The sequence below is a fragment of the Phoca vitulina genome, unplaced genomic scaffold (assembly GCF_004348235.1).
Source record: "Phoca vitulina isolate PV1807 unplaced genomic scaffold, GSC_HSeal_1.0 scaffold100, whole genome shotgun sequence".
Taxonomy (NCBI): domain Eukaryota; kingdom Metazoa; phylum Chordata; class Mammalia; order Carnivora; family Phocidae; genus Phoca; species Phoca vitulina.
Window position 1 is genome coordinate 2,121,362 of NW_022589803.1, and position 22,496 is coordinate 2,143,857.

Here is a 22,496-nt window from a genome sequence, read left to right on the forward strand (position 1 = left end):
AACACCCAGAAAGCACAAACGGAACGCTCCACCCGTGCACCCATGACCTCTGAAGCAGCCACCTGCTGTGTGCAGCGTGCACGGCGCTGGGCACCTGGAGGGAACAGGCCGGAGCTCCCGTTGGCCCAGGACCTCGTGGTGCGGTCCAGCAGCCATAAGGAAGGTCAGGGAGGGGCTGGTTCCCGTGGCCGGGGCTCGGGAGGTGATGTCTGGAGAGACCACCGTGCCCCGTGCCTCCCCCTGCAGGAGCGGAGCTGCGGGCTGGCCGGCGGCTCTTCCAGGCGAGGGCAACGCGGACTTGCCTTCACGATGACCCACATCAGTTTGCGAAGAGCTCTCGCTGCACAGTTTGAGAAAGGGCTGGGGGACAAGGGCAGAGGTACAGGAGCCCTGGAGTCACAGCTGGGGGGACAGGAGCCTCGGCGGGGGGCAGCAGGGGCAGCAGTTCCCGCAGCACAAGGAAAGTGTAAATAACACCCGAGGGCAGAGGCTACAGGGCCTGGCTCGGGGGGGTCAGACGGGGTTCACTCCTGCCTCCTGGAGCCTCACCTCCCGCTAACTGGCTTGCCCCCGCTGCTCCTGCTCACTCCTCCGCCCCAACTGCCACCAGAGGGCCAGATCCAGACCCCTCGGACCACGTGGCCCGGGCCTTTCGGTGGCATTCGGCACAGGAAGCACAATGCATAATGCTCTGGAGGCTTCGCTCAGCCTCTCGCGCCTCTGAGACTTGCCAGCCCCTCGGTGGACATTGTTCCCAGGAGCCCATGCTGACCCCACTGCCTTTCGACACCAAATCCCTCAGACCCCGAGGCTTCAGCCAGCCCCACCCCTGACCCCAGCTGGCTCAGGCTCTGATTGCTCAGTGTAAGTGACCCAAGGACTACTTCCCCCTCTTTGATGTCCAAGAGTAGCTCAGACCCTCTGGGTGACCAACCCTCAGTGATAAGCCTGACGTTATCAATAGAGGTGAGCGGTGACTCGTGTAGCTTTCACTTAAAAAATTTAGCTAGCTTTGTTTGACTCTGAAAACCAGAATTCCTAGCATAATTTTCTCAAACATCTAGTGACCAAAATAGATCAAACCATTTCCCAATCTCTCCCCCTCAAGAATTCCTACTGTTCTCCCAATTGATATTCCAGCTATGAGAACAGCCAGTGACTTTAATATCCACGTGAGTCGCTATTGCCTTTTTAAGATTTTATTTATTTGAGAGAGGGTCCACAGGCACACGAGCAGAGGGAGGGGGAGAAGGATACTCCCCGCTGAGCAGGGAGCCCAACATGGGGCTCAATCCCAGGACCCTGGGATCATGACCTGACTCAGCTACCCAGGCGCCCCTGCCTCTTTTTCTCGCTCTCTTTTTTTTAAGATTTATTTATTTTAGAGAGCAGGGATAGGGGCAGGGAGAAGGAGAGAGTCAAGCAGACTCCGAGCTGAGCATGGAACCTGCCGAGGGGCTCTATCTCACAACCTGAGCCAAAACCAAGAGGCTTAACCTACTGAGCCACCCAGGCGCCCCCGTGAGTCACCATGGTCTTAAGAGGTCAGAAGAATGCAAAGAAGCCAAAGAAGGGAGCAAATGTCTTCCAGCCATAGCATAAGGCTGGCACTTGGGAGAGCTGAGGGCTTACTGCACCCGGAACGAATGGGCAGTGGGGGAAGGTGAAGGTCAGTCAACTGGACAACGGCTTGCACTTTCTCTTTTGGGTCTTCTCACCATTACACATCTGCAGCTGCCTTCCCTCAGCTAGCTGTGTTCACCTTGCGGAGAACAGCCTCTTCAGGGAGAATCGGACCTATGAGACCCGCCACTTGGCACCCACGCCACCTGAGTGCTGACATGGCATTTCCCGGTGTGTAACTCAAAGCACTTACTTCTTGTGATGAGCAGGTGAAAAGCTGCCCAAACCTTCTGGAGAACTGTGGACTTCCCACAATGGACATGTGCATCTTGTGCTCAACAGAACATGATCTGGGAGGCTCTGACTTTGTGCATCTGAAATCTCATTGTTTAAGGGTCTATGTTCCAGGCAATGCAGTAAAGTGGGTGAAGCGAGCCTTCTGCCTGGGGTGGCTGCAGACATCCCCACACTTACTCCCTGTACCCTACCTTTCCGGGTGGGAGGAGGGCTGTTTTCACCCCACACAGCTCAGTGCTCCCTGCTGACGTGTACAGTCCGCTCCTCAGGCCAGGTCTCTGAAGGTCTGCTTGGTCCACCTCCTTCCTCAGCCAGCAGACCCCCACCCGTCCCGGAAGACCATCAGTCATCACTTCCTCTAGGAAACTTTGCCTTGCCTCCACCTCCCCTCCTCCTGGGCTGGATTTAGTGCCCTCCTTGGTACTCATCACCTCCTCGGTACTCATCACCACCTTTTGGCAGATAAAAGTCAAGAAGGATTTATTTATCACTTGCTTGGTGCTGGACACTTCAAAGTGCTGAATAAATACTTCTAAATGAATCTCCAGCTAGTGTGTTTGCTCCTTTTTTTTCCTAAAGATTTTTATTTATTTGAGAGAGCACGAGAGGGGTGGGGGGCAGAGGGAGAAGCAGACTCCCCGCTGAGCAGGGATCCAGACGCGGGGCTCAATCCCGGGACTCTGGGGTCATGACCTAAGCTGAAGGCAGATGCCCAACCAACTGAGCCACCCAGGTGCCCCTAGTGTGTTTGCTCCTTGAAGACAAGTATATTGTACTCATCTTTCTAGCTCCAGCACCATGCAAGTACATAGCAGCTGCCCAATAAATACATTTCACAAATACTGTACCTATTTTTTGAGAGGGAGGGGGAGGGGCAGAGGGAGAGAGAGAATCTTAAGCAGGCTCCACGCCCAGCATGGAGTTCAGTCTCACAACTCTGAGGTCATGACCTGCACCGAAATCAAGAGATGTTTAGGTGGCGCCTGGGTGGCTCAGTCGTTAAGTGTCTGCCTTCGGCTCAGGTCATGATCCCAGGGTCCTGGGATCGAGCCCCGCATTGGGCTCCCCGCTCAGTGGGAAGCCTGCTTCTCCCTCTCCCACTCCCCCTGCTTGTGTTCTCTCTCTCGCTGTGTATCTCTCTCTCTGTCAAATAAATAAACAAAATCTTTAAAAAAAAAAGAGATGTTTAAGCAACTGAGCCACCCAGGCGCCCCAACAAATATTATACCTATTATATACACACCCAGCCCCTAAAACCTCAGGAATCACAATATAAATGATTTGGGTTAATCTGTACATGAGTAGAAAAGGATTGGGGTGGGGGAGGGGCTCTTCAGTCTAAGGTTGACCAAAAATCACTGGGGAAAAACATGATCACGGCACTGGAAGAGACCTGTCCAATCATTCAGATCATAGACCAAGATAGAAGACCTAAAATTATAAAACTGTCAGGAGAAAACAGAGAAATAAATCTTCACAACCTTGCATTAGTCAATAGTATTTTAGGTATGACACCAAAAGTATAGATGCCAAAAGAAAACATAGGTAAATGGATTTTGTCAAAACTAAAAAATTTTGTACTGAAAAAAATGACACTTTGAAAGTGAAAACCTACAGAATGGGAGAAAATATTTCCAAATCATATATTTGACGAATATATAAAGAGTTCTTACAATTCAACAATAAAAAGGTAAATAATCCAAATTAAAAATGGGTGAAGGATTTGAAGATATATTTCTCCAAAGAAGATATACAGATGGCCAGTAAGCACAAGAAAAGATACTCAGCACCAGTAGTCATCAGGGAAATGCAAATCAAAACCACAATAAGATACTACTTCACAGTCACTAGGATGGCTATAATCAAAAAGACAATAGTAAGAGTTGGTGACATGTGGAGAAGCTGGAACGCTCATACATTGCTGGTAAGAATGTAAAACGGTGCAACATTTTTTTTTTCTTCTTTGTTATTTATTTATAATTTTTATTGTTATGTTAATCCCCATACATTACATCATTAGTTTTAGATATAGTGTTCCATGATTCATTGTTTGTGCATAACACCCAGTGCTCCATGCAGAACGTGCCCTCCTCAATACCCATCACCAGGCTAACCCATCCTCCCAACCCCCTCCCCTCTAGAACCCTCAGTTTGTTTTTCAGAGTCCATCGTCTCTCATGGTTCTTCTCCCCCTCCGATTTCCCCCCCTTCATTCTTCCCCTCCTGCTACATTCTTCTTCTTCTTTTTTTCTTTCTTAACATATATTGCATTATTTGTTTCAGAGGTACATATCTGAGATTCAACAGTCTTGCACAATTCACAGCGCTTACCAAAACACATACCCTCCCCAGTGTCCATCACCCAGTCACCCCATCCCTCCCACCCCACCCCCCACTCCAGCAACCCTCAGTTTGTTTCCTGAGATTAAGAATTCCTCATATCAGTGAGGTCATATGATACATGTCTTTCTCTGTTTGACTTATTTCGCTCAGCATAATACCCTCCAGTTCCATCCACGTCGTTGCAAATGGCAAGATCTCATTCCTTTTGATGGCTGCATAATATTCCATTGTATATATATACATCTTCTTTATCCATTCATCTGTTGATGGACATCTTGGCTCTTTCCACAGTTTGGCTATTGTGGACATTGCTGCTATAAACATCGGGGTGCATGTACCCTTTCGGGTCCCTACTTTTGTATCTTTGGGGTAAATACCCAGCAGTGCAATTGCTGGATCATATGGTAGCTCTATTTTCAACTTTTTGAGGAACCTCCATACTGTTTTCCAGAGTGGCTGCACCAGCTTGCATTCCCACCAACAGTGTAGGAGGGTTCCCCTTGCTCCGCATCCCCGCCAACATCTGTCATTTCCTGACTTGTTAATTTTAGCCATTCTGACTGGTGTGAGGTGGTATCTCATTGAGGTTTTGATTTGGATTTCCCTGAACGGTGCAACATTTTTTGGCAATTCCTCAAAAAGGAAACATATGGCCCAGCAATTCTGCTCCTAGGTATATAACCCAAGAGAAGTGAAAACATACGTCTACACAAAAAGTATACACAAGTGTTCATAGCAGCCTATTCACAATAGCCCCAAAGCAGAAATAACCCAAATGTCCACCAAGTGATGAATGGATAAACAAAATGCAGTTTATCCATACAATGGAATATTATTTGGCCATAAAAAGGAATGAAGTACTGCTACATACTACAATATGAGTTAATATTGGGGTGCCTGGGTGGCTCAGTCGTTAAGCGTCTGCCTTCGGCTCAGGTCATGATCCCAGGGTCCTGGGATCGAGCACCGCATCGGGCTCCCTGCTCAGCATGGAGCCTGATTCTCCCTCTCCCTCTGCCCCTCCACCTGCTTGTTCTCTCTCTCTCTCTGTCAAATAAATAAATAAAATCTTTAAAAAATATATGAGTATTTTTTCTAACTATTTATTTAATAAACTCTATGTCCAATGTGGGGCTCAAACTCACAATCTTGAGATCAAGAGTCACATGCTCTACCTACTGAGCCAGCCAGATGCCCATGAGTAAATCTTGAGAACATGATGCTAAGTAAAAGAAGCCATTTACAAAAGATCATATATTGTGAGATTCTATTTTTTTAATATTTTATTTATGTATTTGAGAGAGAGAGCACAAGGGGTGGGGGAAGCAGCAGAGGGAGAGGGATAGAGAGAAGCAGACTTCCCGCTAAGCAGGGAGCCTGATGCAGAGCTCGATCCCGGGATCCTGGGATCATGACCTGAGCCGAAGGCAGACGCTCAACAAACTAAGCCACCCAGGCGCCCCTGTGAGATTCTATTTCTATGAAATGCCCAGAATAGGCATACCTATGGAGACAGAACTGGTTCCTCAGGACTGGGGCAAAGAGAGGCAATGAGGAGTGACAGTTAATGGACACAGGGTTTCTTTGGAAGAAGAAAATATTCCAAAATTAGATTGTCGGAGTGCCTGGCTGGCTCAGTTGGAAAAGAATGCAACTCTGGATCTTGGGGTTGTGAGTTTGAGCCCCACTGGATGTGGAGATTACTTAAATAAATAAAAACTTTAAAAAATTGTTTATGGGCATCTGGGTGGCTCAGTTGGTTGAGCGTCTGATTCTTGATTTTGGCTCAGGTCATGATCTCAGGGTCCTAGGATTGAGCCCTGTGTTGGACTCCATGCACAGTGGGGAGTCTGCTTGAGGATTGTCTTTCTCCTTCTCCCTCTGCCCCTCCCCCCCACTCATACACTATAAGTAAATAAATAAATAAATAAAATCTTTTAAAAATTGTTTAAAATTTGTTAGAATTAGGTTATAATGATGTTTGCACAAGTTTGTGAATATACAAAAAATTGAATATGGATGAATTGTAGGTATGTGAATTATATCTCAATAAAACTATTTTTAAAACCATGGAACAAGTCAAATCCTAGGGTGTTTTAACTCTGAGACTGTATTCTGTGAATTTTATTGTACAGAAATTTTAGAGTGTTAATTTTTACTTCATTCAACAAATATCCAGGTACCCCAGCAAGTGCTGGGATATGATGGTGAACAATACCAGACCCCATATCTGGCCTCCAAAAGTTTAGAGTCAAAAAGATAAATGTAAAAGTGAAACTTTGACAAACACTCCAAAAATAGGTAAAATGAGGCAAATAATAGGAAGATCTGACCCAACCGTGGAGGTCAGAAAGCCCTATTTTTTTTCTGAAAAATGACTGAACTGAGGTTTAAAGGGAGATTATGTCTCACGTCACTCAAGAAAGGGGGATGTGTTTTAGGTAGAAGACACAGCACAAGGTGGCCCAAGAGGGAGCGTGAGGGGCAGAGAGAATGAGAGGAAGCCTGGAGCAATCTAAGAGGTAGAGAGGAGCCGGCTTACACAGAACTGTGAAGTCCATGTTGGCAATTTGGTGTTCATCTTCAGAGCACCAGGAAGCCATTTTTTAGTTTTATATGAGGGGGTTAATGCCATCAAATATTACTTTGAAGATATCTCTCTGCCTTCTGATTCTTTCCTGGGGCCTTTTGTCGGCCAGGGTGTGCACAGTGCCCATCACAAAGAGTAGAGCATACATAACGCTGAGTACCCAAGCAGTGCCAGGGGCAGCGGCAGAAGCAGAAGGAGGTGGTCATGGTGGCGGAAGGTGACTGCTTCTGATTTGCAGGAAGTTTTCTTTCTTTCTCATGAACACAAACAGCCTTTTGAATACTTTGAAAATATTATTATGCTTATTTTTTAAGTCTTTTCCTGGTTGCTCTATTAGCTGTTTCCTTGTGTGTTCATTCTTTTTATTGCATTTCTAGTTTCATGGTGTGTTTCCTCAAATACAGGGTGATTCTCTGTATTCTGTGTTTTTAAGGATCCTTATTTGTGGATGCAGCTTGCTGACAACAACTCTGGGGGAGAAGGCAGTGTTCTCATGTTAGAGAAGTTGTGCTGGTAGGTTACAGATATGGGGTTTATTAGCTAACAGGGCACTTACTGACCTCTCCATCCCGAGCCCACAGTGTCTGTTTCATCCAGTTGTCTGTTCCTCAGCCCAATCTGAACCTGGCCAAGCTGCTCTAAGAGCAATGCCCTAACGAATCTCCCAGTAATTCTCCCTGGAGCCCCTCCTGGCACCTTTTATCCCCCTTGGGGATATACATCCTCCACTTTTGCAGAAGTTCTCTCTTGCACCTATTTTGGGTAAGGTTCCTTCTAGACTCATTACTCTATAAATGTAATGCTGTCTGCTTTCCCTCCTTGGTGAATTTCTCAGTTTCTAGTGTGCTGACTACACTTTCCCACTTTCCAGTGCATTGATAGCTTAGTGAAGTACTGTTAATCTTGGAACAACACTGGTTTGAACTGTGTGGGTCCACTTACATGTGAATTTTTTAAAAAGATTTTATTTATTTGAGAGAGAGAGAGAGCACAGGTGGGTGGAGGGGCAGACGGAGAAGCAGACTCCCCGCTGAGCGGGGAGCCCAAGGCGGGGCTTGATCCTGGGATTCTGGGATCATGACGTGAGCTGAAAGCAGACGCTTAACCAACTGAGCCGCCCAGGCGCCCCGTGGATTTTATATATATATATACAGTACAGTAAATGTATTATCTCTTCCTTATGATTTTTTTTTATTTTTTTAAGATTTTATTTTTAAGGGCACCTGGGTGGCTCAGTTGGTTAAGCGATTGCCTTCGGCTCAGGTCATGATCCTGGAGTCCCAGGATCGAGTCCCGCATCAGGCTCCCTGCTCAGCAGGGAGTCTGCTTCTCCCTCTGACCCTCCCCCCTCTTGTGCTCTCTCTCTTTCATTCTCTCTCTCAAATAAATAAATAAAATCTTTAAAAAAAAAAAAGATTTTATTTTTAAGTAAGCTCTACATCCAACATGGGGCTCGAACTCACAACCCCGCTATCGAGTTGCATGCTCTCCTGACTAGCCAGCCAGGCGCCACTTCCTTATGATTTTCTTACTAACATTCTTGTTATTTACTTTATTTTTAAAAATTTTTTTTAAAGATTTTATTTATTTGACAGAGAGAGACACAGCAAGAGAGGGAACAAAGCAGGGGGAGTGGCAGAGGGAGAAGCAGGCTTCCCGCTGAGCAGGCAGCCTGATGCAGGGCTCGATCCCAGGACCCTGGGATCATGACCTGAGCCCAAGGCTGACACCCAACGACTGAGCCACCCAGACACCCGTTATTTACTTTATTGTAAGAATACAGTATATCACCTGAATGAGAACATATAAACACATATTTTGTGTGTTATATATATCATACATAAAATTTAAAAACATAGGTTATAATATATATAACACACAAAATATGTGTTTATATGTGACTATTTAAATTATCAGTAAGACTTCCTGTCGAGAGTAGGATATCAGTGGGGCACCTGGCTGGCTCAGTTGGTAGAGCATGCAACTCTTGATCTCGGGGTTGTAAGTTTGAGTCCCGAGTTTGGTGTAGAGATTACTTAAAAATAAAATCTGCAAGGGGGGGGGTTCTGGGGTGGATCAGTTGGTTAATCATCCAACTCTTGATCTCTGCTCAGGTTGTGATCTCAGGGTCATGAGACTGAGCCCCACGTCGGGCTCCACTCTCAGTGTGGAGTTTGCTTCAGACTCTCTCTCCCTCTCCATCTGTCCCTCCCCACTGTGCTCTCTCTCTCTCTCAAATAAATAAATACATCTACAAAAAAAAAAAAAAAAAAAAAAAGAGTGGCACACTCTGCCGGAGATTGAATGGCACCAAAAGGAAACGTTCTGCTAAAAATAAGTCCCACAGGAATGATATTGGTGTGCTTTTATAGACGAGGTTTCTTTGCAACATTTCACTTTACTATTTTCCAGGATAAAGCTGTTTCTTCTATGTCAATACCCTGAGAATATAGGCTCACAATAAAGAATTTGGGCAGCTGTTTGAGCAGATTTGATGATCTTCTGAGAGAGAGGGGAGAAAAAAACTCATTTACCTGCATTAGGCGCACACACACCAAGTCTTTTGTGTCATCAAGAATATAACCCAGTCTCTCTCTTTTAAAAAAGATTTTATTTATTTATTTGACAGAGGGAGCAAGAGAGCACAAGCAGGGGGAGCAGCAGAGGGAGAGGGAGAAGGAGGCTCCCCGCTGAGCAGGGAGCTGGATTTGGGGCTCGATCCCAGGACCCCGAGATCATGACCTGAGCCAAAAGCAGACGCTTAACCGACAGAGCCACCTAGGCGCCTCTATAACCCAATCTCTTAAAATGCATGCAGTGTAACAAGTTTATCCTCTTCCCATGTGGTACCTGAAGCATTTTGTCCCGTATTTTTAGCCTAAATGAATCCTTGCAATCTAAGGGACTATGACTAGGGCAACCATATAATTTATCACCCAAATGAGAACACTTTGAGAATAAAACTAGCTGCTGTTTGTAATTACCCCCAGAAAACGGGCAAAAACTGGGACGGTTTCAGACAAACCAGGATGTTCGGTCACCCTGAACAAGGCCCAGGGCCTTTCCAGCCTCTGATGAGAAGAGTCTGGCATGCATGTTACATATTCTTTCTCCAACCGCCTTTCCACCAATGTCAGCAGGTAGATGAATGGAAATCAGACATCTATGTACAGGGCTGAGTCAGGAAACAGGAAAATGTCCCGCCAGTCAGAGGCCTGTTGCCTCTCATGGGGGAATGCTTTTATAATAGGAATTATCTACTTATTTATATAAAAGAATGTCGAATGGAAAATTGCCACTCTCCTTTCAGCCGTATCTCAGGGTTGCAACGGGGAGAGAGCTTTCTTATCTTTCATTCTTTTGTATTCATGTAAAGTGTTCTCATGCATCATCTCATTGCATCCTTGAAATAAATTCTGCCAGGCAAGTGTTATTATTACATTTCCAATTTACTGAGAAAACAAGGTGCAGAGAAGTAAGTTTAAAAAAAAAATCTCTGGGGCCCCTGGGTGGCTCAGCCCGTTAAGCGTCTGCCTTCGACTCAGGTCATGATCCCAGGGTCCTGGGATGGAGTCCCACATCAGGCTCCTTGCTCAGCGGGAAGCCTGCTTCTCCCTCTCCCTCTGCCCCTCCCCCTGCTCGAGCACGAGAGCTCTCTCTTTCTCTCTCTCTCAAAAAGAAAAACAAAACAAAACAAAAAAACAAACAAACAAAGAAAAAAAGAAACCAAAAAAACCCACCAAAAAACACCAGACTCTTAAATACAAAGAACAAACTGGTGGTCACCAGAGGGGAGGTGGGTGGGGGGGTGAGTAAACTAGGCGAAGAGAATTAGAGGATTAAGAGTACACTTCTCATGATGAGCACTGAGTAGTGTATAGAATTGTTGAATCACTATATTGTACACCTGAAACTAATATAACACTGTATCTCAATTATATTGGAATTCTAAATTAAAAAAAATTTTTTTTAATTAAAAAAAGTCAAATAGTGCTCTGAGATTATAGGGAAAAAATAGCAGTCCAGCTTCCTACAAGTAATCCTTTCAACTCTTTAAGCTCTTTCTTCTGATATTTATCTCCATGTTTCTTTTTTATTTTTTTAAGTAATCTCTACCTCCATCATGGGGCTCAAACTCATGACCCTGAGATCAAGAGTCACACACTGTGCCAACTGAGACAGCCAGGAGTCCCTATCTCCGTATTTCTAAATAATGTTCTTTCATTTCTACTTCTTCATTATTTTAAATATTCCACTGACTTCTGATGGAACATAAGAAATGAGCACTCTTACAAAAATACCCACTCATCTCCCCGTCTCCCCCCACACTTGCACATGACCCCCTCCTCCACAGTGTGTCATAATTTCTGGTGAAATTGATATTTAGTATTGACATTACTAGGATGATGTAAATACTGTTCACTGATGAGCTATGTAGTGTAGTACAATTATATTCCCTTCTTATACATTTTGTTCTTCTAGGAGTTCGTAATTGGCCCACCCCTTCATTTGCTTCATTTTCTATGTACTGTTACTAAATCTTCCTGAACTTTCCCATAGAGTGGAAGAATGTCCCCAATGTGGACAAACGCATCAGACAAACTGCTGACTCCATTTGTTTTCCCCTTGGGGCTCCTGTAGCTTTCGATACTCATGCCCAGTCTGGCCAACCTGGCCTCCAGGCCTCTCGCACAATGGCCATGCTAGGATTTCCTCCACCATCAGCCTGTAAATGCTTGGCACCTCTCTCCCGCATTGGCTTCCTTGTTTCCCAGATCCTCTTTCTGTTCCTTTTTGTTTGTTTATTTCCCCCCATTTCCTAATTTTGATGTTGCATATCCTTCAGCAGCATCCTGAGAAAAAATGGACAAAAAGTAAAATTTTGAAACTTTGCATGTCTGAAAATGTCTTTATTTTACTCTATTGATTAATCGTTTAGCTGGATAGAGAATTCTGACCTGGAAATCAATTTCCCTTCAAATTTTGAAGGCTTTGCTCCATTTTCTTCTAGCATCCAATGTGGCTGTTGATAAATTCAATGCCATGCTGATTGCTCATTCTTTGTAGGCAATCTATCCTTTTCTCTCAGGAAGCTTTTTTTTTTTTTTTAAGGTTTTATTTATTTATTTGAGAGCGAGAGAATGAGAGACAGAAAGCATGAGAGGGAGGAGGGTCAGAGGGAGAAGCAGACTCCCTGCAAAGCAGGGAGCCCCATGTGGGACTCGATCCTGGGACTTGAGGCTTATAACCTGAGCCGAAGGCTGTCGCTTAACCAACTGAGCCACCCAGGTGCCCTCTCAGGAAGCTTTTATTTCTTTTTTAATTTTTAAAAAAATTTTTAAAAGATTTTATTTATTTGAGAGAGAGAGAGGGAAAGCGCACGCATAAGCAGGGGGGAGGGGCAGAAGGAGAGGGAGAAGCAGACTTCCCACTGAGCACGGAGCCCAACATGGGGCTCAATCCTGGGACCCCGAGATCACGACCCGAGCCAAAGGCAAATGCTTAACCGACAGAGCCACCAGGCGCCCCTCAGGAAGCTTTTAGAATCTTGTATCAGTCAGAGTACTGCCAGGACCATTATGTATTCTGCGCATGACAGGAATTTAATATAGAATTAGAAACTTCCATGGGTGTTGGAAGAGCCGAAGGAGCCGAGGTCATGGGAGCTGTCTCCAAGTTCAAAGGAGCTATGCTAAAGATTTCAGCCTGAAGTATTGAGGTTCTTCAGAATCTCTGAGAAGCTTCTACCGATCATCTCAGAATTCAGTGATGGAGAGGGTAGTGTTCCAGGAAGCCAGTGTGAATCTCTTGTCTACCCACACACTTGCCTGTGACTGATTCACCTCCATCTTCCAAAGCACATACAACTTCCTCTCTGGCCTACTCTACCCCAAAACCATATGGGAGGGGTGCCTGGGTGGCTCAGTTGGTTAAGCATCTCACTCTTGGTTTCAGCTTGGGTCATGGTCTCAGGGTCCTAAGATTGAGCCCTGTGTCGGGTTCCACGCTCAGTGCAGAGTCTGCTTGTCCCTCCCCACCCCCTCTCTCATAAATGAATAAAATCTTTTAAAAAAACATATGGGAAAGGAGATTCTGGAAAATATAGTTCTCAGCCTTAAAAATGAATGGTGGTGGTGCTAACAACCAACCCAGCACAATCTATTCTTTTGCCAGCTCAGCATCCAAATAACTCCTTTTCAACATTTCACTTCCAAGTAAAGGTATTCAGAACACCATGCTTTCACATTATATGATTCAGCTATCCTTCCTAGAGCCAAAGCCAAAGAGGAACCCAAAGTTCCTCTTTATCCATCCCTGAACAAATCTTCCTTTATTTTCTGATTCTGCTATCCTTTATTTTTAAAAAGATTTATTTATTTATTTTAGAGAGAGAGGGGAGGGGCAGAGGGAGAGAGAAACTCAAGCGGACTCTGCACTGAGTACGGAGCCCAACGAGGAGCTTGATTCCACCACCTTGAGCCAAAACCAAGAGTCAGATGCTCAACCAACTGTGCCACCCAGGCACCCTTGATTTTGCTGTCCTATAACCTACTAATTTTTTAAAGATTTTATTTATTTATTTGAGGGACAGAGAGCACGAGTGGGGGAGGGGCAGAGGGAGAGGGAACAGACTCCCCGCTGAGCAGGGAGCTCAACATGGGGCTCGATCCCAGGACCCCTGGATCATGACCTGAGCCGAAGGCAGATACCTAACCGACTGAGCCACCCAGGCGCCCCCTTATAATCTACTATTGAGATATAGAAATAATCATGACTTACACATTAATACTATCAGGTAGCATGAGAATGAGAGAGGAGAAAAAGAAAAATATCAGGTACAAAAGACACAGGACATCTTTAACCACTACCATGCTTGCTTCTGTGATTGGTCACATGACAGGATTGGTGTTCTTGCACCACCTGTTCTATTTGTCCCTAGCAAGCACCTCAGCCAGTCATATTTTTGGTGATGGTAATGGGGGTAATATGGTGGGGTGAACATATCTTTATTCTTGAAGTTTCTGTGTCTTCCATGGTTCTGCCTGTTTTAGGTTGTTATAGTTTTCCGTAACTTTTACCACAGATAGTGGGAGTGCTAAATAAGATTAACCAAGAGAATCTCCTGGGTGCCAGGTATTCCTCCTTGCTCCCATTGTGGGGGCAATTTACCCTTGATCATCAAGACCAGTCATCCCAACCAGTAGAGCAACCCTCTTATTTGCCTGACAAAGTCACCAGGTGGCAGTCTCAGCCTCCTGTTCAGTAGAACCAGTGTGCCCTTTCCCATCCCTGGGAACCAAGACCTGAAAACCAGCAGAACCCAAAGTTGTGGGGATGGGAAGCCAAAACTTTGCTGTAGGTCATTAGATTAGTAACAGCGAAAGGAGCTTCTCCCTTTTCTATCCCCTTGATTCCTAAAATCTTTGAATCTTTGCTATGGGGAAATTTCACTCTATGTTACTCCCTGGTTAGTGCATGTCGGGCATCTCACAGGACATTATGCCAACTCCACAAAGTGCTTCCACCCAGCGGGCACCATAACCAACTCTTCAAAAGCCCATTCCACCATTTTATCAGGGCAAGCTTTAGAGTGATGGGAAACATAGTAAGACCAGTGAATTCCAAACGGAGGCATTGACAACATCATGCTTTCACGAGCTCTTGGCTACACTTCATTTGTTGTAGAATAAGGTAAAACCAAAAATGAAGGTGTAAGATTACAAATATAAATAATAGAGGAGCTAAGAATAATAATAGGACTGTATTGGAACGTGAAATTGGTGATAAGAGTGAGTTAAATCCTCATCTATTAGAACAGGGAGCCAGTCAATGTGGCTCATTTTGATAAATCAAGAAATGATAGCTAAGCACATCATTAAAAGCTATGGAGGTAACAAGAAGAAAGAGCCCCCAGATATGTAGGGTTTATGTTTGGGGAGTTGTGAATAGTGGCAGGGAAGACGGAAGCCTTTCTACAACAGATATTTTTTTTAAAGATTATTATTTATTTATTTGACAGAGAGCACAAGCAGGGTGAGCGGCAGGCTGAGGGAGAAGCAGGCTCCCTGCCGAGCAGAGAGCCAGATGCGGGGCTCCATCCCAGGACCCTGAGATCATGACCTGAGCTGAAGGAAGACGCTTAACCGACTGAGCCATCCAAGTGCCCCGATTTTTTTTTTTTAAGTAGGCTTCATGCCCAACATGGAGCCCAATGCAGGGCTTGAACTCACAACCCTGAGATCAAGACCTGAGCCACAATCAAAGGTCAGATGCTTAACCGATTTAGCCACCCAGATGCCCCATTGTAGCAGTAGATTTTAAAAGATCTTCATTATCTCTTAATTTTATTCAAGGAATATATAAATTTAAAAGGAAAAAGGATAAAATGAACATCCATCTGGCTTGCCTGTCTTTTAGGAAAAGTATACTTGAAGACGTCATCCATTCTACTCAATAAATCATTGTTTTGTATCCAAACCACCAAAAGGCTAAATCCCTCCAATTTGGTCCCAAAGAAATTTCTTTTCTTTTTTTTTTTTTTTAAGATTTTATTTATTTATTTGACAGAGAGAGACACAGTGAGAGAGCGAACACAAGCAGGGGGAGTGGGAGAGGGAGAAGCAGGCTTCCCGCAGAGCAGGGAGCCCGATGTGGGGCTCGATTCCAGGACCCCGGGATCATGACCTGAGCAGACACCCAACAACTGAGCCACCCAGGCGCCCCAAGAAATTTGTTTCTGAAGAAGAATGTGTATATTTCCTTTGCCAGATAAGGAAAACTCTGTTCCACAATGACTTCCTTTTGCCTTGTTAAAAAACTATCATGTTAAAACCGTCAACTGTTTGTGTTGCTTCAATAAGAAGTAACTTTTCTCAGGTGCCTGGTACCATCTTTTTTTTTTTTTTTAAGATTTTATTTATTTGAGAGAGAGAGAGAGCAGGAGTGGGGGGAAGGGGTAGAGGGAGATGGAAAGGGAGAAGCAGACTCCCGACTGAGCTACCCAGGCGCCCCCCATTTCTTTTCTAGCTTCTCTTGAATGTAATTTCATTCACTTGTTCCTTAATCACTTTATGGGGTTAAATTTTATCTGTTATTATATTATTTGTCTCTTAATAATATATAGGAATCAGTGATGTATTCTAGATATTAATTTTTTCTCTGTTGTGTATGTTGCAAATATTTTTTCTAAGTCTGTTATTTATTTATCTTTTTAAGGCACAGGAAATTTTTATGAAGTCAGAATTATCAGTGTTCTTTGTTATGCTTCCCATGTTTTGTATCTTATTTAAGAAGATCTTCCCTAACTGAAGGTTAAGAACAATTTTAAAAATATTTTATGCCTTCTGTACTACAAAGTTCCCCCTGCAAACTGCTTTAACTGCCTCCCCCAAATTTCATTAACTTGTATTTTCATTTAGTTGAAAATATTTTTAAAATTTCACTCGAGACTTCTTTTTTGACCATTGTGTTATTTAGAAGTATGTGTTTAATCTCCAAGTAATTTGGTATTTTTCAGTTATCTTTCTGTTATTGATTTGTAGTTTAATTCTTTTGTGTTCTAAAAGCATATGTTATATGATTTCTATTCTTTTAAATTTGTTAAGGAGTATTTTATAGTCCAGAATGTGATCTATCTTGGTGAATGTTATATATAAACTTGAGAAGAATGTTTGGATGCTGTTGTTGGATGAAGTATTTTATCAGTGTCAATTAGTTGATTTATGGTGCTGTTGAGTTCAACTATGTCCTTACTAATTTTCTGCCTGCTGGATCTGTCTGTCACTGATAGACGGGCATTGAAATCTCCAACCATGGGGCGCCTGGGTGGCTCAGTCGTTAAGCGTCTGCCTTCGGCTCGGGTCGTGGTCCCAGGGTCCTGGGATCGAGCCCCGCATCGGGCTCCCTGCTCCGCGGGAGGACTGTTTCTCCCTCTCCCACTCCCCCTGCTTGTGTTCCCTCTCTTGCTATCTCTCTCTCTGTCAAATAAATAAATAAAATCTTTAAAAAAAAAAAAGAAATCTCCAACCATAAGAGTGGATTCATTGATTTCTCCTTGAAGTTCTATTAGTTTTTGCCTCACATATTTTGCTGTCCTCTTGTTAGGCTCATACATATTAAAGGTTGGTGTTGTTACTGAACCCCAAGTTCAGTTGCCCCTCGCTGGAAAGGCCAAAACTCAAGAGATGAGGGGTTTTTGTTGTTATTTTTGTTTGTTTTCAAGAGTTTGATTGGAAAGGAATATGAGCTTTATTTAGGAGGCTGGCCACCTGGGGAGAAGGTGGACTCTTGTCCAAAGGTCAACTCCGAGTTTTCTGCCTGTCCCAGAGATCTTGAAAGGAGTTTTTATCAGTTAAGGGAGCGCAGTGGTCTGTGACATTTCTTGATTCCGTGCAGACTCAGTGAGGTCAACTACAGAATTATCTCAGTGCTCCGAGTTGTCAAAGAAGGTCTGGTTCCTTGGTACCCAGGGGTTGTGCAAGAGTACTCTGTTCTTACTGCAAAGGAGGGCAAGGTCTACAGATGTTCAAAGAAGGGTCAGTAAAGTCATTTGTGTGACCTTAAAAAGGATAAAACATTTTGCTAAAAGACTACTGTGCTGATCAGAAAGCTAAGAGGGCTTCAAACAGACTTGCTAACCTCTGTGGTGTGGGAATGTCCCCTGTTCCGGTCCCTTATTCCCCAAGGCCAGTTTTCTGCTAATCTCAGAGAAAGTAAATTAGTTCTGTTACAGACCAACAGCCTTAAGTCAGCAAGCAACCAGTGTGTTAACCTTAAGACCAGCTGGAGTGCTGTTACAGTATGTCTTCTTGGAGAAATGACTCCTTTGTCATTATCATTATGTAATGCCACTTTGTTGGCATTATCTCTGTTAATTTTCTTTATTCAGAAGTTGGATTTCTCTGAAATTATATAACACTTTTGATAAGTGTTAGCATGGTATATCTTTCTCCATCCCTTTTCTTTTTATTTATCTGTTTTATATTTAACGTGGGTTTCTTGGCACCTGGCTGGCTCAGTAGGTAGAGCACATGACTTTTTTTTTTAAAGATTTTATTTATTCATTTGAGACACAGAAATACAGAGAGAGAGCATGAGCAGTGGGGGAGGCAGAGGGAGAGGGAGAAGCAGGCTCCCCACTGAGCCAGGAGCCCGATGGGCTCGATCCCAGGACCCTGGAATCATGACCTGAGTCAAAGGCAGACGCTTAACCATCTGAGCCACCCAGGTGCCCCAGAGCACATGACTTTTGATCTTGGGGTCATGAGTTCAAGCCCCATGTTGGGCGTAGAGATTACTTTAAAAATAAATGAATGAAGTTGGCTTTCTTGTTAGGCAATATAAAATTATGCCTCATTTTTTTTTAAGAGAGAGCGGGAGGGGGAGGGGCAGAGGGAGAGGGAGAATCTTAAGCAGGCTCCAAGCCCAGCATGGAGCCCAATGTGGGGCTTGATCTCACGACTCTGGGATCATGACCTGAGCCAAATTAAGAGTCAGACGCTTAGGGGCACCTGGGTGGCTCAGTTGTTAAGCGTCTGCCTTCAGCTCAGGTCATGATCCCAGGGTCCTGGGATCTAGCCCCACATCGAGCCCCGCATCGAGCCCCGCATCGAGCCCTGCATCGAGCCCCGCATCGAGCCCCACATCGGGCTCCCTACTCAGCAGGAAGCCTGCTTCTCCCTCTCCCACTTCCCCTGCTTGTGTTGCCTCTCTGGCTGCCTGTCTCTTTGTCAAATAAATAAATAAATAAAATCTTAAAAAAAGTCAGACGCTTAACCAACTGAGCCACCCAGGCGCCCCGAAGCCTCATTTTTATTATCTACTCTAATGGCCTGTGTCTTTCAGTTGGTGTAGTGATGGCATTGATATTTAATGTGATTGTTAAACAGTTGTATTACTATCTACCATATTTGTTAATGTTTTCCGTTCATTGTTCTTTGTTTCTCTTTTTGTCTTCCACTCTTTTCCCATCCTGTCTGGTTTTAACTGAGCCTTTTTTTTTAAGTTCATTTATTTTTAAGTAATCTCTACACCCAATATGGAGCTCAAACTCATGATCCCGAGATCAAGAGTTGCAAGCTCTACCAACTGAGCCAGGCAGGTGCTCCTTTAACTGAGCCTTTTATATTATTCCGTTTCTCTCTTCCCTTAGCATATCAATTATACTTTTTATTTAAAACTATTTTAAGTGGTTGCCCTTGAGTATACATTTACAGTGAATCCAAGTTCTCTTTAGAATAACATACCACTTCATGGTAGTGCAAGACTTTAAGATATTTCCAATTTCTCTCTCCCATATCTGATAACATTGCTGTCATTCATTTCACTTATTGATAAGCTATAATTACCAAATGTGTGGTTGCTACGATTAAACAAACTGTTATCTGTTAGATTAATTAAGAATATGAAAAAGAAGGGGCGCCTGGCTGGCTCAGTTGGTGGAGCATGTGACTCTTGATCTTGGGGTCGTGGGTTTGAGACCCACATTGGGTGTGGAGCCTACTTAAAAGAGTAAAAATAAAAAAGTCTTTTTTTTTTTTAATTTTTTTTTTTTAAAGATTTTATTTATTTATCTGAGAGAGAGAATGAGATAGAGAGAGCATGAGAGGGGGGAGGGTCAGAGGGAGAAGCAGACTCCCTGCTGAGCAGGGAGCCTGATGTGGGACTCGATCCCGGGACTCCAGGATCATGACCTGAGCCGAAGGCAGTCACTTAACCAACTGAGCCACCCAGGCGCCCCTAAAAAAGTCTTAAGAATATGAAAAAGAAAATATTTTTTTACCTTCTTTTATTCGTTCTCTAATGCTCTTCTTTACGTAGATCCGCGTTACTGACCTATGTCATTTTTCTCCTTTCTGAAGAATTTCTTTTAACATTTCTTGCAAAGCAGAGCTACTGGCAACAAAGTTCCTCAGTTTTTGTTTGAGAAAGTCTTTATTATTTCTCCTTCACTTTTGAAGGAAAATGTAGCTAGATACAGTACTCTAGGTTTGTGGCTTTTTTCTTTCCACATGAAATATCTTCTTCCACTCTCTCACTGCTTGCATGGTTTCTGAGGAGAAGTCCAATGTAATTCTGTCTTTGCTTCTTTATAGATAAAGGTTTGTTTGGGTGGGTGGTTTTTTCTCCTCTGGTTTCTTTCAAGATTTTCTCTGTCTTTAATTTTCTTTGGTTGGAATATGATATGCCTAGGAGTAGATTTTTTTTGTGTTTATTCTGCCTAGTGTTCCCTGAGCTTCCTGGATCTGTGATTTGTTGTCTTTCATTAATATTTTGAAATTATCAGTCATTATTGCTTTAAATATTTCTTTTGTACCTTTCTCTGTTCTCCTTCTGGTATTCCCAGTATGCAAATGCTACCCCTTTTGTAATAGTCACAAAATTTGTGGATGTTCTGTTCTTTTTCATTCATTCTTCTCTTAACATTTCAGTTTTGGAAGTTTCTTTTGACATATCTTCAAGCTAATTGATTCTTTCCTCGGCCATGTCCAGTCTACTGATGAGCCCATCAAAGGCATTCTTCACTTCTGTTACAGTGTTTTTGATTTCTCACATTTCCTTTTTATTCTTAGAGTTTCCATCTCTCTGCTGACATTACCCATCTGTTCTTTCATATTGTCCACTTTTTCTATTAGAGCCCTTAGCATATTCATCATAGTTGTTTAAAATTCCCAATCTGATAATTCCAACATCTCTGCCAGATCCAAGACTAGCTCTGATGCCTGCTGTCTCTTCAAACTGTGTTCTTCTTCTTTTAGTATGCTTTGTAATTTTTTGTTGAAAGTTGGACATGATGCATTGTGTGGAAGAAACTGAGGTAAACAGACCTTTAGTTTGAAATTTTATGTTTGTCTTGCTAGGATTTAGTCCATGTTTATTGTTTGCTATAGCCATAGGTGTCAGAGGCAAAATACTCCCCTGGTGCCTTCAATTTGTCTTGTTATCTCTGGGTTTTTCTAGAAACTTCTTTTTTAAATTAGGTCTCAGTTGGGCAATTCTTTCACTTGTATCCCATTTTAATACAGGAGCCCCACTGATGTGGTGGTAAGGTGTGGAGAGAGGGAAGGCTAGAGGGGGCTAGAGAGGTATTTCTTTTCCTCCAGGTCCGGTTTGGCATTTGGGGCCATCCCAGTTTCTTTTGAGGGCAAGCCATGTAAAGAAGAACAGAATGCTCTGAGCAATATTTCAGAATGGCTACTTCACTCTCCTCCTGCTGGGATCACAAAGGGATTTTTTCCCCATTCTTCCTCATGAGAATCTGGTAGGACTCCTGAAGGTTAAACTCACAAAGGTGTGAGGGCCCTTTAAGATTGGACCCCCCACCTTGGATTTTTTTAAACTTTCAAACTTGTCCACACTGAGCCACACCAGCAATTCATCAATTAGAGTTTAGCTCTTCCTCCCCTGGTAGTGGTTCCTACAGAGGTTTCTGCTCCAGCGTGTTGTGATTCTGTTTTCTCCTGCCTGTCTCTCCAATTTTGGGGCAGCAGTTTGTCCTCTGATCTCAGTTCTCTGATGGATCCAAGAAAAGTTTTTGCTTTTCAGCTTGCTCAGCTATTTTCTTTCTTGTGTTGGATGGGAGTGATGATTTCCAATGCCAGACCAGGAAACCAGAAGTCCGGATACATTTGTAATTCTAGGATTTCCTTTTTTCCCCCCAATACTTTATTAATCATTTAAAAAACTCTCCATGATGGGGAACCTGGGTGGCTCAGTCGGTTAAGCGTCTGCCTTCGGCTCAGGTCATGATCCCAGAGTCCTGGGATCAAGCCCACGTTGGGCTCTCTGCTCAGTGGGAAGCCTGCTTCTCCCTCTCCTACTCCCCCTGCTTGTACTCTCCCTCTCTCTCTCTGTCAAATAAATAAATAAAATCTTAAAAAAACACAAAAAAACAAAACCTCTCCATGATCAATCACTACAGCCACCTTTTTTCTGTAGATTTTAATATTTATTATAAAGTACTTTCCTATAAATTTATTATCTAGAATTATTTGCAGATCTATTTCTGTTGACTGAGTCTGAATATTTTTTTGATTTTTTCTCTTGACTCAGTCACATTTGTCTGTTTCTTTGCATGTCCAGTATTTATTATTTATATCAGGCATCATGGATGATGTGACACAGAGACTCTGGGTTCTATTATAATTCTCTGAAGAATGTTGAGTTTTGTTCTTCAGATGGTTGAATTATGGAACATCACTGCAAACTTGTGAAGGCTGGGCTTTAAGTTTTATGAGGGCGGATATATTTTGATTTTGCCCTTAGTTCTAGGGCAAATCTCATTTCTAGAACATAGTCTTCATTCCCAAGGTGTGGCCCTTTTGGGGTTTAGAAGGAAAACTGAAGCGTTTACCAGGCCCCTCTGTCAGACTCCAAACTTGGTCTCCCCTGGAACTGGTAGCAAATGAATCTCTTCTCAGCTTTTGGCCTTCCAGCTCTTTGTCCTTCCCTGGAGGCCCTGGAATTGTGCCCACACGTGGGCAGTTCAGGCCAGCCACATATTTGAAATTTATAGCTTTCGGCTCCTCACCCGCAGAGGCTCCAAACTTCCCAGTGTTGCCCCCTTGGTTTCCAGCTGCAGTGGCCTTCCCATCCTCTGCCTCTTCAGCCAGTGGGCCTGTGGCTTCCTGTTTGAGGTCGGGCT

General features: G+C 43.6%; 1 protein-coding gene across 1 annotated transcript in view; it reads left to right on the forward strand.

Moving 5' to 3' along the window:
• The first annotated feature begins 309 nt into the window (after positions 1 to 309).
• CCDC74B (coiled-coil domain containing 74B) overlaps positions 310 to 22,496 on the forward strand; it is a 28,260-nt gene continuing 6,073 nt past the window's right edge. The window contains exon 1 of the mRNA XM_032397604.1: positions 310 to 379. Coding sequence (XP_032253495.1) covers positions 310 to 379 — 70 coding nt within the window. The remainder of the gene's footprint in view (positions 380 to 22,496) is intronic.